Source organism: Chelon labrosus (genome assembly GCF_963514085.1).
Source record: "Chelon labrosus genome assembly, chromosome: 2".
Classification (NCBI taxonomy): Eukaryota; Metazoa; Chordata; class Actinopteri; order Mugiliformes; family Mugilidae; genus Chelon; species Chelon labrosus.
In genome coordinates, this window is record NC_140338.1 from 6,245,236 (window position 1) to 6,260,300 (window position 15,065).

Sequence of the window (15,065 nt, forward strand, 5' to 3'; positions counted from 1 at the left end):
CACAGTATGCAGTCTTCTGGTTGCAAGTACTAGTACAAGAAGTAGCAGTAGAGGTTTACTCAACATCAAGCCTGGGTCCTTTTCACCGATTAACTATAATACAACTATTAACCCTTTAACACGTGAGCTTCAAACTGTCCAACTGAACGTTTTTTGCTTATTTTAACCTGGAAATTTTCAGAAAATGTCCTGTGAATAAGTGCTTTTGCCTATTTTTTTTTTTCCAGAATACCTAGTATTTTCAATATCTGGCAGTTATTTACATAATAAGAATAAGAAAAAGAAGTTTTATTGTCATGGTCCGGTAAAAATAAAAGCTAAAGCAGCATAAAGATAACAACTATAACAGCAATACACACTAACTTGGTGTAGGGGCTATTGAACAACAGTCTTATAAAACAGAGGTTGGAGGTGTGAGCGATTTGACAGCTTGAGTGTATAGAAGCTGTTTTTTGGTCTATTGGTTCTGGATTTGATGCGCAACAGCTGGAACAGTTGGAATTTTTCAGATACAGCGGCATAATTACGGTAATCCAAACTGCGCCAAAGTGCCTTCGGATTTTAAAGGGTTAACTACTTTCAGGTATGATTTGCGAAGAGTTGTAGTATCGGTGATAAAATACGCATTCTTGTTTAGTTCAGCCACATTACACACACACACATACACCCATACACACATACAGTGTACACAAAGCCCTTGGTAAAATCCGCTGGCCGGTGTCCAGTGTCATTAGCATATGAAGCTGTAGTTCCTGATGGAGTCCATTCATCACCAGACTGTCATACACCGCTGGGCTCGCACCACTATTGACTTCCACTCATCTTACTTTCTCTCTCCCTCTCTCTCATCCCTTCCTCCTCTTTTGTTTTTCCTCTTCCTTCAATTTCTCACTGTCTTTTTCTCCCTGTAACCTCTTGTCGTTCCATTATCACGTTCCCGTGTCCATATTTTCATCCATCTATGCTCCCACCTCTTCATCTCTGACTCTTCTTTCTCCCTTCGCCCCATCATATTTTGCTGTTTTTCCTCCTATATCCTTGCCTTCCCTCCCAATAAATCCATTTCTGCCTCCCTCCTTTCCCTCACTTCTCTCTCTCTTTATTTCCTCCCTCCAGTCTATGCAGAGTTTATCTTCCTCGGTTTGTTCATGTCCGAGATGCTGATCAAGATGTATGGTCTGGGCATCCAGCCCTACTTCCACTCCTCATTCAACTGCTTCGACTGTGTGGTGAGTGCACACACACACACACACACACACACACACACACACACATCGGGTTTATTTGACAAACCCAACAGTCCATTTAATCAACAGATTTGAGAAATAGATTTTTCCCATGTCGTCCTATTACAGCAGAACAATGACGCAGAACAGATTCAGCAGTGATTTTGTCACAAAAGCACTTTCTACCAACGATTTAATTTATCACGGTGCAACTGTTACTTAGACTTACAGGCCTGCTACTTCATACAGTGGATGGAATAGTCACACCATGCAGTACTGTGATACTGCATACGTTAGTTTTAGTGATGAGCTTATTGACTGTGCTCTTTCTTCTCCAACACTTACAATATAATGCTCGTTCATCACATAGTAAAACATGGACCGGGGATCATCAGATTTTTTTTCGATTTGTTTTATTCTTGTGTTTATGTTGTGTTGCGTTCATTCAGGTCATCGTGGGCAGCATCTTTGAGGTTGTGTGGGCCACCATAAAACCGGGAACATCCTTCGGGATCAGCGTGTTACGAGCTCTACGACTGCTCCGCATCTTCAAAGTCACAAAGTAAGACTGACAACAACCGAACACACACACACACCTTCTTATTTTTATCATGCACGCGCTTCCTCTTCATGAGAGGAGACTACGTTGGTAATGAGGGCCGTGATGAGAGACTGGTGCTGATGTGAAAAGAGATTTGAGTGTTTTAAGCTGAAAAATCTTTCCACTGGAGAAACATCTAAACGGTTTTAATGCTTTGCCGCTGTGCCACTTGTTTGACGCTCTCTTCAGGTGAGGTTTTAATTGGTTTTTGGCACGTGTACATCATTCCCGCTTGTCACACTTCTGCTTATTTGTGCAGACATTACTTGAAGATGGTACTTAAAATCTCTGTGGAGCTATCCTGAAATAAAGGAATAAAATAAGGAAGTTTAAAGATCAGTTCCCTGGATAGTTGTAACTGGACAATGTGTTAGCACTAGAGATGTCCCGATCAGGTTTTTTTGCCCCCGAGTCCGAGTCCGAGTCATTTGATTTTGAGTTTCTGCCGATACCGAGTCCCGATCCGATCCAAAGTGACGTCATAGATAGATAGATAGATAGACGACTTTATTGATCCCTTTGGGAGGTTCCCGCAGGGAAATTGACATGCCGCATACGTTGTTTCTGTGTGGAGTTGAGACGGTCTGACTCTGTACCACCACATAACAGCAAATACTAAGCTGTTATTTTTCCCATTTGTTTTGAAATATTATAGATCTGATAAAAAAAATAATGAGAATAAATATAAATATATATATATATATATATATATATTCGATCCCTGATCGGGATGTAACGTCCGATTCCGATCGAGTCTGAAACCACGTGATCGACCCCGATTTCCGATCACGTGATCGGATCGGGACATCCCTAGTTAGCACCACTGTTGGTTCACTTTATCTTGAAAGTGTGTTAGAGGAAGGTTGAGGCTACCTCAAAAATTGTAAGGAAATAATCTCAACTAAAACTGTTTTCCACACTGCGTTCTTCAGAAAATTGAATAGTTGCCCAAATAGCACACCTTCTTTTACAGCAAATGTCTGAAATTGCTTCCTCACCTTCTCCGCCTCAACATTATTAGGTGTTATATCACACTGTAAGTTTTTATTTTAACAGGAAGACATGCACCCTCCCCTGATATATACATACTCACTTTCTCTCTTAATGCTTTCCTTGCATTTACAGCCAAAAATACTGTAAGCTTCAAAGTAAATGCTATCAGTTTTGCAGTTTTTCAAAACATGTTGGCATTACTAAGAGTTTTTTTATTTTCCTTTATCTCCACATTTGGAAAAAATTATAAAAAAAAAATAAATCAAAAACAAAAACATAAAAATGTTTTCCAGATTCGCTCGTAACCATCTGATTAGCTTTTCAGCATGTTTGTTATTCTCTCCATTGAATCCATGTTTTGGATCCGAGCACCAGTGGTAGGTCCAGCAGTTTTCTCACAGTTAAAATGTTTTATTTGTTTTACGTTAACAAATGTATAGTCTGTGGTTCTCAAATTGACTTTGATACGAGTGTAGCACTTGCATCTTGAGTTCTGGTGAGTTATTTATAGACAAAATTATGATGTCACATCCTGTTTCTACAGCATCAATTAACTAACTAAAACTAAACTTAAACAGACACTTGAACATGCATCAACATTATATTAACTACCTAAAATGTCAGACACTATCCTTGAAAAAAATGTATTTGATGTGTGTTTTAGTGTTTTAGTTGGGACCCAGGTCCCGCCCACTAACATAGAAGGGGGTGGAGCTTATGATCTATACTGCAGCCAACCACCAGGGGGAGTTCTACTTGCTTTGGCTTCATCTTTGAGGAGCTGTCATGGCGTGACTATGTCCACTGTCCTCCTCTTACTCCTCAGGTACTGGGCACCTCTTCGAAACTTGGTGGTTTCTCTGCTAAACTCCATGAAGTCCATCGTCAGTTTGCTGTTCCTCCTCTTCCTCTTCATCGTCGTCTTTGCCTTGTTGGGGATGCAGCTATTCGGAGGACAGTCAGTATCAGCTCCAACTTAACAACCTCATTTTTTTGTGTGTTAATTTATATCTGTCTTGTTTAAGTTGTGTATAAGTCTGTCATAATATATTTCCATTTTCTTTTCTGCCCCTTCAGATTCAACTTTGAAGGGGGAACTCCGCCTACTAACTTTGACACTTTTGCAGCAGCTATCATGACAGTCTTTCAGGTAAGGGGAAGGAATTTAAAGTGAAAGTTATATGAATGTTTCTGTGCAAAAAGAGAAATGCCACTGTTACCTTCAAAGTTAGGTTGTCCAATTGAGGATCTTTGCTGAGCAAAACAAATGCCTGGACAAAGGAATTACTTAATCATCCTATATACAGAAGTACCCCTCTGTAGTAATGACTATTACTCTGCAGAGTAGTTTGGGTTTTCGTTATTTTATGTGCGTTTGAATGCAGATTTAATTTTTTCAACCAAATACATTTTTACAGTGTGGAATTTTCCAAACGCAACTGTAAGCACACTCGTACATACTCACCGCAACTGAAGCACTTTACAAGAGTGAAATTTAATGAAGCCCATTGTTGTCATGTCATCAGTTTTTTTTTGTCAGATGACTCTTCAACTCTGACGGCAGTCTCCGTGTTTCTGTGTTCTCTGCACTTGTGCATTCTCTGAGTTAGAAAGACAGCTTTTGTTAGAGAAGCGGTTTGCGTTGCTCTGTTGTCTCTGTGTGACTCACAGGCCGGTTGTGTGTGTGTGTGTGTGTGTGTGTGTGTGTGTGTGTGTGTGTGTGTGTGTGTGTGTGTGTGTGTGTGTGTGTCGATTATACATCAGCCTTTTTAACTGCAACGGCTCCACTTGCAACAGGCGGAATGATAAGCGAAAAATAAAACGATAGATAAAACTCATTTTCACTTTGATATTAAGCCATCTTCGGAATATGCACAGGCTCGAACAGTGAATCATACTTGGCACCGTTTGAAATGGTTTTGTTCCCCATTCAAATCCATATATTATTATTATTATTTTTTTATTATTATTTGTTTTAAACGATGCATGAATGTTTCATACAGGTAAAACTGATCCTCCCTTTCTCTTTGTAGATCCTGACGGGAGAGGACTGGAACATGGTGATGTACGATGGCATCGAGTCCCAGGGAGGAGTGAATGATAAGGGGATGGTCTTCTCCATCTTCTTCATTGTACTCACACTCTTCGGCAACTGTATCCTGCACTCACATTTGCATATGCTCAAAATGTACAATATGCATGTATGTAAATGCACTGAGCCTACTCTTTTTCTCATGTGCGAGGTTGACTTGTCTGCAATCCAGCTCCTCCTTCTTTCCTATCCTCTCCATCCACTCGATTATTTCCTCACAAACCATCAGCTTTTTCTCTGGTTTTCTAAGCATCGATATTTCTCCCTAACTCCTGCGACCACAGACACTCTGCTGAACGTCTTCTTGGCCATCGCTGTCGACAATCTGGCCAACGCCCAGGAGCTTACCAAGGTACGGGATTACTCCAGAAGAAGGCAGTTGCATTTGTTGTTGTGAAGCTGCACCAAATATTTCTATATATTTAGCATCAAATGACTCTGTGTAAGGTAGAAGTGCAAAGCCCACCGAGAATCAGCATCCTATATAATTTGAAGCTACTTTCAGGACTTGTTGCAGCATGTTGTTCCTCAGCCTTTAGGTGATCAAAATATAACTTGTCTTTAATTTTAATTAGATGTGTTACTCTCTAAGCCACAGCTTAAACATTTAAACTTGGGCTGTCAAAATTAACATCGGCCCATTTGCGCGGTAACTCTACTTGGACATACTGCCCGAAATGCGTTGCCAGAGACGCTGAGGGTCATTCTGCACTGGAGATGGGTCAGATTAATCATGTTGATGGATTAACCTGCATTAACACGTTAATTTAAACTAAGAGTTTCTTCTCAAACAGGACGAGGAGGAACAGGAGGAGGCAGCCAATCAGAAGACAGCAATGCAGAAGGCTAAGGAGGTTGCGGAGGTCAGCCCGCTGTCTGCTGCAAACCTGTCCATTGCTGCGTGAGTATACACGAATAAACGCTCACATGCACACGCACACTCATGCAAAATTTCTTCTTCACATCCTTACTCACCCTTTCACTTAGGCTGAAGCTACGTACACACATCCCGTACGCTGCTGTTTTTCTCTCAAAGCTGTCTTTCCTAACATTTATGATTGGCAGGCATTCTTGTACACACACACACAGAAACACACACACACACACACACACACCGTGGCGCTCTCAGTGTTCCCGTCCCCAAAACATGATTAAGCGATTGTTCTGAGAGTGAAAGGAACAGATTCTGGGCTTTGTGAAATGACGAAGAGCGAGAGGCGCGCGGGTCTGTAGAATCTGCTCCTGGCAGCAGAAACGCTGACAATGGGACACATCAAAAAAACGATGCTCAAATAAACCCACTGCTCCTTTAGAAGTCACCAGGCTCTTGATTTGCTGCGGCGAGGGAGCGCTTTTTGACCGGCAGATAACAGCAGAAAGTGGTGGGTTTGTGCCGCAGTGGTGCTTGTCGATTACACGCTGATTCCTCAGTCATTTAATGTAAAATGGGTGAAGATAATTTAGTAGGAAGTCAAATGGAATTAAATCGCTTTGGAGTGCAGTGAGTTCATATTTTGGTTTTACAGTAACAGCGTTTTTAATAACTAGCAGCAGGAGCTACGATGGCATGTTAACCAGGTAATTCAACTGTCAAGGATTCTCTCAATCTTATGCACAAGCTGTCTAGTGCTTGGAACTAATGGGTTTTGGGACCACACCTTAACTAATGCAAAGAAGTTCGTGGGTAGACAGGTTATGATGGAAATGGACAAAGAGATAAGAGGAGTATGAGGGAAAGGGGTAAAAGTGACGAGATGGATTATGGTAGAGGAACTCAGGGAGTGAGACTCAAGGTGGCAGTATGTCTCGGGAAGCCTCGACTCCTTGTCCACCTGGTTCCTGCAACGAAAGATGGAAGCAGAAGTAATAGAAAAGAGAAAGATGGGAAGGGTGGGGGTTGAGACGAACAGAGAGGGTTAATGTGCGGTTTGTGCTTCTACGTCAATTTGATGCCATAGCTACAGCAACGGCCCAGACCCTACGCAGACCTTAACACCGTAGCCAGACGTGGACTGCAAGTGCTGTGATTGGTCTGCTTGATAGTAACGTATTTCTGCTTTAGCATTTTCCATCTCCATAATTTTTGAATTGATTGTTTTGGATCAGTTCAACCTCTGAGGAGGTTTGAAGGTGCAAGCGTTTGTACGACTCGTCTACAACGAAATTTCGGCAAAAGTTTCAATCGCCATTGATGAATGTAAAGCTGTAAGTAGTAAGTGAAGCAGGAAACAAAAATTACCCGACTGGCAAAAAAGACACAAGAGCAATAAATGGCTATAAATGGCTTGCAGGTTATGCCTTCTGTGTCCTGCAGAGGTATGAACTGCGCTTAAGACGAATCTTCATTGGTAAGGGCAGGAAATAGAAGGACATGGGATGTGGTCCTGTTCCCGAACTTGTTGTTTCATGGCCTCGTTATCTTCTAAAACTATCAAAGACACAACATTTTGTCCCTTTGTACTTTACTTCCTCTGTGGTTGCAAAACAGAAAACAGTACATGCAAGGCAATGATACAATGATACTAGCAATTTCTGCACTCATTTTATTTAAGCTCAGTGCACGTATGCAGTATGTGTTATTATTAACCTAAACTCATAAATGCTGCATGTTTTCTGCACAGCTTATAAAACTGGAACTTTTATTTTTACTTCATTGTTCAGTCGCTCAGACAGTTCAGAATGTTTTCATGCTGCCGTCATTCACACGTATACTATTACAAGGTTCTCACATTTAATTTAATACCTCTCTTAGCACATTACTTTTTATTCTTATGTGTGCTCACTTTCTTTCTTTCTTTCTTACTTTCCTTCTTTCTTTTCCGTTTGCACTGTTACCAGTTTGCTGTTAATGCTGCTGCTAATTTCCCACAGGATTTTTGCAGCGTTGTCCTAAAAATCTTTAATCCCTTCTTTATTTATTGTCCGCCTCCCCCTCATTCATCACCTGTTCTTCCCTCTACATCACCCTCTTATTCATTACGATATCCCTCTTTCCTCCTGATTTCTTTCCTACACCCCGCTTTTCTTTCATCTACCTACCTGTTCACTCCTTTTTTTTTTTTATTTCCTCTACCCACCTTTTCCCTACAAACGCTCCTCTTCTCCTCCCAAACGTACAGGAAGGAGCAGCAGAAGAACCACATCAAGGGCAATAAGTCCGTGTGGGAGCAGAGGACGAGCGAGATCCGCAAACAGAACCTGATGACGAGTCGGGAGGCGCTCTACAGCGAGCTGGAGCAGGAGGACTGGAAGGTGGGAGGGGAGGGAGAGGAGGTGAGAAGTCCCCCCCCTAAAAAAGAAAGACACACATATACACATATATATACAGTCTACTCCTGATATATATATGGTGAATAGTTGTTGTAATGTGTTCAGAGTGGTATGATTGGTTATTTTCACTACTTAAAGGGATGTTATCACTCAAAAACAATTCCATTAAAGCAATATAATGATAAAAAAAGGGACCAGAAGGTATTTGCCCACTGTTCTCCAAGAGTTCCCAGAGTTTGCTCAAAGTTGAATCCATATTCCCAAAATAAATTAACTCCATCTTAATTCGCAGCTGGTAGGATGCAAGACTAGGTCCCATCCATTGGCGATCAGTTACCTCCATCCCCTTTAAAGGAAAGCTTCCAGTCTATACTGGCAGTTATTGATTGTGTTATTTCTGCTTTTCCATAATTAAAGTTCTATATATTAAACACTAGTTGTCGGCCATGTTGGCAGTTCTTTGCTGGGTGGGCTTACAGGTGCCGAGAAAACTTTTAGCCACACCCAACAGCATCCAAGAATAAAACAGATTTGAATGTTTGGCAAAATCTCTGACAACCAGTGTTGGTAAGAGCAAGTGGCACAATACCTTTTGGCCAATCAGCGTGCAGTGACACGCAGTTGAAATACTTCCTGACCTGTTTTTTCTTTAAAGCACTGTGTATTCTGGGTCACGCTGTACTCTGCAGATGTTTTAATTCCAGGGTGTAATATCCCTTTAAGTCTGTGAAAGAGTTTTATTATTGCACTATCCGCTGCTATATGGGACGGCTTGAAGCTGCTGCGTGCTTGGGAGCGATGCATTATTTAAGTGGGGCATGCAGAGAAATCCAGAGCTGCACCCTAAAGAAGGCAGCGGACTCAAAACTGGAGCGGGGCAAAGTGCAACGTACTTCAAAAAAAAGAATTTTAACAAAGCTGATCAGGAGTCGACTGGATATGGCTCGGCAAACTGTACCCTGGAGCGGTTTTGGCGTTTCGTTGGCTCTGAAAATTCATGACAATCTTAATTTCAAATTGTTCATGAGGAGCCGGAGGTGGTGGACTGTTTGCCGAACTGTGTATATCTGTGGCTCAGGGGAGGGAACCGGGGCTGGGGCTTGAACAAATTCTGAGCAGAGTCAAATCTGGATTTATTCTAGGTTAGCAGGTGTATTTTAAGGGTGAATTTTCCTCAAAATTTACCTGGACGACATTTGCTGTGCAAGCTTTGAAGCAAGTTGCTACTGCTGTTACGAGTTTAGCTGGGTTTGACGATGATCTTGAAAAATAGGGGTGACCAGATACCAGTTTGTATCCCTATACAGATATTACTACTGTCCTTATCTGGACATCCCTACTGGAAACTGCAATCTCATAAGTTCAGACTTGCATGTCTCTCAGTGTGGAAACAATATTTCCAGTAGAACAGAATATGTACTTATGTATTTTAATTTGCCTTATATTTCTTGAATTATTCCTAAACATGACATGGTCAGTATAAATTTTGCTGCCGATCTAATCCCAGATCATGTCTTACTGCAAATGGTTGAACATTCAAGAAATATATATTACCAAAGTTTAAAGGTATCTTAATGGCTGTCACAGTGATCTGGCCCAGTTTACTCCAATAACTAACAGTCATATTAAATTTGTGATAGCTGAGATGATCAATCAAGGGTTTGTCCTCTTGCCGTAGTGCAGTGGAAGTTATGCATATCCTGGATAATTCAGAGATCTGTGCATTCTCCAAACTGACTTGGAGATTGTTTTTGTTGCCGCATTTTTGAATGTAGTTGTGATGCGGCACTTGTAAAGTGGTTGGCAGAACCTTTAGGTGCAAATATTGCGTAACCGGCTCAGATGAAATTGTCATTCATTGGCTAGGTACTTCTAGGGGTAAGTAGAGACCCTTTGAGATGAATGTGAGGGTTCAACACCGGCCACTCATCACATTTGCTACCTTGACTCAGGTGTCGTACCCACAGAAAGGACGCGGCGATATGAAGACCCACTTGGACCGGCCGCTTGTGGTGAACCCACAGGACAACCGCAACAACAACACCAACAAGACCCAACCTGGTGAGCTGCCTCTGGATCAGGAGTACCGTCGCCAAGACATAGACCACTGCCGTCGCGCCGCCCACTACTATCGCTACCACCACAATCAGCATCAGAAAGCCATCGGGCCCGACGCCGGCGAGACGGGCCAGCTGACGGAGACCCGCATGGAGCGCGGCTTGAGTTGCACGTCTCTGGGCAACGTGGAGGGCCGGCAGGCGGAGGAGAGGCACGGCCACCGGAGCCATCGGGGCCATCGGCACCGGAACAGGGAAGGCAGGGAGGCTCGCAGCGCTTCCCCCCACCACAGCGAGAGGGGAGAGGGGAACAACGAGCACAGGAGGTCCCGGCAGCACCGCAGGGCAGCCAAGGAGGGCGAGGAGGGCAGGAGACACCGGTCTAGGGGGACAGAGGGGGAGGGGGAGAAAGGGGAAGAAGGGGAAGGACGGAAGACGAGACGGCATCGCCATGGCAACCAGGAAAGGAGCAGAGGGCATCGCACGAGGAAGTGAGTGAAGGAAGGGTTTATTTTCTCCCTGCATGAGTCTCACAATTACAACCTGACAAACATTAATAGTCAGTATAATTTGTTTTTGTCGTAGAAATCCGGAAGCCAACCTGACACCCTGGCCAGTAACTTTTTTTAGATAATGGCCACTGTGTTGCTTCTTGGTAGCTCCCTGGAAACTGGTAGCAGCCTAAATCTACAGTATACAAGAGCAAAAACTGTCAAGTGTCAAGCCAATCGTTGTACCCTGATGATTTGTGGCTTGAGACCTGCATGATCTGCAAAGGGCATGCCGACACGAAGGGCAGAGCGTCCCGATGAGGAATGTCAAAGATCATTGCATTCAGTGTGACGAGGCACGTACAATTGATGTTGTCAAAACAGCTGAGAGACAGCAGAAAAATTCCAGTGTGCTTCTGATTTTTTTTTTTGTCCAGGCCTGGTTTAACAAAACTCACATAATTTTTACCTTGCATCAGTCAGATATGTTCATTGCTAACATATTTCTGTGAAAAGAGGGTGTTAATTAAGATGTGAAAGGTGTAAAAGTTGTTTATAATTCAGTCAAAAAGTACACCCCTGCGTGTCTGCGTCGAATAGCTGAACAGTGTGTTCTGTATGCGTTCGTACTAATGGTGTTTGAAATACTTACAGTGACATATGGCGCTTCATATGGTGTTTTTGATCTGCCTTGCCTCATTTCTTTTTCTTCTCTTCTGCTCATGATTCTTCCTTTCTTCCTGTCCCTCGCCCTCCTCCTTTTTCCCTTCATCTCATCAGAGAGCACCACAGTGCCGGCCCCAGTCTCTCCACCACGCGGCCCATACAGCAGTATAACGAGGACCTGGACAACTTCCGCAACAACAGCAAGCTGGCCAGCGCTCAGGAGCACCCTTACGACCTCCCGCCTGATCACCCCGATCACGTCAACAACCTGCTGAACTGCCGCGACGCTGACACCCACACCCTGCTGCACAGCATGGACAGCCTGATCCTCACTAGCATGGCAAAACCCGATTACACGACCATAGACATGCCTCCGGTCTACCCCTACCCCTCGACCAACGCCATCTTGCAAGGTGAGGATTTAGGAAGTGCAGAGGCCAGTCAAGTCACAACATTTAAACCACTGACAGCTGGAGTAAATAACATTGACCATCTTGTGACAATGTTCTGCTGGGAAACTTTTGGACCTGGCATTCATTGGTGTGGATGTTACTTAGATACGTAGCACCCACCTAGACCAGACCAGGCACCCCCACCCCATAGCAATGACACTAATTGATGGCAGCAGCCATCCCCAGCCTGACACAAGCACACACACAAAAATGATTTAGGAACAACTCAAATAAAAAAAAGAAGAACAGCAAAAGGTTTTGACCTGGCCTCCAAATTCACTAAATCCCAAACTTTGTACTCTTGAATAGACTTGATGCATTCAGTAAACATAGTTTAAACTGTACTGAAAACTTTCTATATAGACCATAAACTTTGGGGGCATTTCAATTTTCAGATGTTAAGCAGTTCTCAAAGTGGTTCAGCCAAGGTCCTGATCTTTAATGACTTTTATGGGTTAAGCTCAAAAACCTTTGGATACTCCAATTTGTAAAGCATAGCTCAGTAGCGTCTTTCATCATAGTGCTTCTCTGGCTAACAGTGGTATAAATCCAGCCAGTTCTGTTCCTTGAATCCATGCTGGCAGACATGTTTTGTGTGTTGACTGTCTCTCTCTCTGGTGAAGCTGACCTCTTTCTGTCTGTCTGTTGATTCATTTTCATCTCTTTTTTCTTTCATTGCTTCTCTCAGTGAACAAGAACGCCAACACCGACCAGAAGAAGAGCGAGGAGAAGAAGGAGGAGGAGGACGAGGGCGGAGACGAAGACGGCCCCAAGCCCATGCCTCCCTATAGTTCCTGCTTTATCATGTCTACCACCAACCCGTGAGTATATATAATATATATGCTATATGTGTTTGTTTAAAATCTGGGTCAAACTCAAAACATTATGCAATGTCCTTACTGATGAAAAGTTACCGACTAGGAAAGTTTTTCTTCCCGGGCAAAGAGAGGTTTAATGAAAGTGTTTGTGTGTTTGGGGCAGGTTTCGGAAGTGCTGTCACTACATCCTGACTCTGAAGTATTTTGAGTTCAGCATCCTGTCTGTCATTGCTATGAGCAGCATCGCCCTCGCTGCAGAGGATCCTGTCTGGCCTGACTCACCACAAAATAATGTGAGACATTGTTGTGTGTCTGAGCATCATTACCCGTGTGTAAATGTGTGTAAAACGTCTTTCACGGACATTTAAGATGTGCAAAATCATCCAAAGCGAGGACATGTTAAGGTTAACACGTTCAAAAAGTTAAGATTAGATTTTGGCCTTGATGTAAATTAGTTTTAGATTAAATATAAACCTGTGAAGTGAAGTGATTAATGCTTTTCTGGATACAGCAATCTTTAGGGGACCTCAATGGGTACCCTGTGGAACTCCACATAACCACTGTTTTAATTTTTTGGTTATTTTTTTTATAATATAGCCTCACGACTGGACTCATTTTGCATTTCTTATGCTTCGAGCTGCATAATCAACTCTCTCGACTCTAGCCACTAAAAAAAAAGAATCCCAGTTGTTTTAGGAAAACATGTAAATGACGCTTTGAACTGATCTTTCCGCTTTAATTGCAGGGTATCATTTATCATTTCAGCATAAGAAAAACACTCAAGTTATCTTTTGTGGTGGCTTTAGTTTCTATCCTTCTTGTACAGACCACAAGACAGATTCTAGTAACTTGAACATTTGATATTAATACCAAATTAAACCAAAGTGTAGAAAAATAAAGCGGAAAACAAAATAAAAGACACACAGTTTAAACAATGGTGAATAAATGAAATCATGACAAAGAAACAAAAATAGGACAAAGATTAGAAGTTGGATTAGGGTCTTATTTGTGTGCGATTGTTTTTTCTCTCATCTTCGTCCATCTCTCTGAGCTCTGTTCCTCTGATTCATCCCTCAGCTTCTCTTTATGCTTCTTCTTCTGTCTATGACGATAATAATTTCTCATGTGCGTTGTGTTGATCTGCAGGTGCTGCGTTATTTTGACTACGTTTTCACAGGCGTCTTCACATTTGAAATGTTGATCAAGGTAACAAAGTATCACCGTGTGTGAGTGAGTGTGAATGAATATGCCGACTTTTTTTTTTTTGTTGCTTTTGGTTTTTTTGTGCAGTCGTGTATGTGATGTGTATTTCAGTTCCTTTCAGTGCGCTTAGGACAGTAGTAGTGTATGTGTGCCTGTGCTCCTGTAAGAGTTGTCTGTGTTATACTATATCTTTACATATATGTGTGCATACATGTTGTACTGAGCAGACTCCGTGTCTTCCAGATGGTGGTGCTGGGCTTGTTTCTCCACCAGGGCTCCTACTTCCGCGACTTGTGGAACATTCTGGACTTTATAGTGGTTAGTGGTGCTCTGGTGGCCTTCGCCTTCACGTAAGTGCCCCCCACCCCTCCCATTCCTCCTCTTCATCATCCCAAACACACACACACATACACCCACACACACACACATTCCACCATTCACGGAAAGACCCTTGTACGTTCAGCCTTGTACGTTCGATACACCAGCAGGCAATGGTGACCTCTCTCTCCTATTGTCTCGGGAAATCATAACCTCCTGATTGCCCCTTACTCTCTCTTTCTCCCTTTCCCGCCATTCTGACATTTCTTTTCCCGCTGCTCTAGTTCTGTCATGCTCTCTTCTTTGTCTAACTTCTTTCTTCTGTTCCCAAACCCTCTTCCCTTCACTCTGGGTATTGCATCTTATTCTGTCTCTCTCTTCATATCCTGAATTCTACCCTCTTCGTCCCATTTTCATTTCTATTCTCTCATTGGTCACGATCACGTGACGTCACATCAAACTGGTCTTTCTCTACGTTTCGTCGCCACCTTCACATCAACAACCTCCTCCCTCCCCCGTGGTCCTTAACTAAATGTACCCCCGACATTCCCTACCTGATATATCCTCATCATCTCTAGCTACACTCTAAAAATAAAAAGGGCGCCCCTGGCATTTTGTATTTTCTTGGCATTGCCATCTTTGAGGGAACCCTTTAGAGCCATTTCTTGTACAAAATTCCACCTTATTCGATTGGTTCTTCTGTCGTGAAAAGCACCAGTGCTGAAAGTTAGTAGTAGTTTTTAGAGTGTAGTTACACCGTCTTCATCCCACCTCAAACATCCCAACCTCAAACATCATTCCTCCCCTCAACTGTCTGATGAACTAATAAACTTTAAAGCCACCTCCTTATCAACATTTTCTCCTCCCAATCTTCCTTG

General features: G+C 42.7%; 1 protein-coding gene across 1 annotated transcript in view; it reads left to right on the forward strand.

The window, feature by feature from the left end:
• cacna1ab (calcium channel, voltage-dependent, P/Q type, alpha 1A subunit, b) overlaps positions 1–15,065 on the forward strand; it is a gene marked incomplete at both ends in the record, with an annotated part of 167,288 nt that overhangs the window by 99,651 nt on the left and 52,572 nt on the right. The window contains 14 exons of the mRNA XM_084568105.1: positions 1,117–1,229; positions 1,676–1,788; positions 3,647–3,778; positions 3,898–3,970; positions 4,854–4,974; positions 5,197–5,264; positions 5,707–5,813; positions 8,032–8,185; positions 10,135–10,730; positions 11,511–11,809; positions 12,537–12,669; positions 12,830–12,959; positions 13,813–13,872; positions 14,113–14,219. Of these exons, the coding sequence (XP_084424231.1) occupies positions 1,117–1,229; positions 1,676–1,788; positions 3,647–3,778; positions 3,898–3,970; positions 4,854–4,974; positions 5,197–5,264; positions 5,707–5,813; positions 8,032–8,185; positions 10,135–10,730; positions 11,511–11,809; positions 12,537–12,669; positions 12,830–12,959; positions 13,813–13,872; positions 14,113–14,219 (2,206 nt within the window). The remainder of the gene's footprint in view (positions 1–1,116; positions 1,230–1,675; positions 1,789–3,646; positions 3,779–3,897; positions 3,971–4,853; positions 4,975–5,196; positions 5,265–5,706; positions 5,814–8,031; positions 8,186–10,134; positions 10,731–11,510; positions 11,810–12,536; positions 12,670–12,829; positions 12,960–13,812; positions 13,873–14,112; positions 14,220–15,065) is intronic.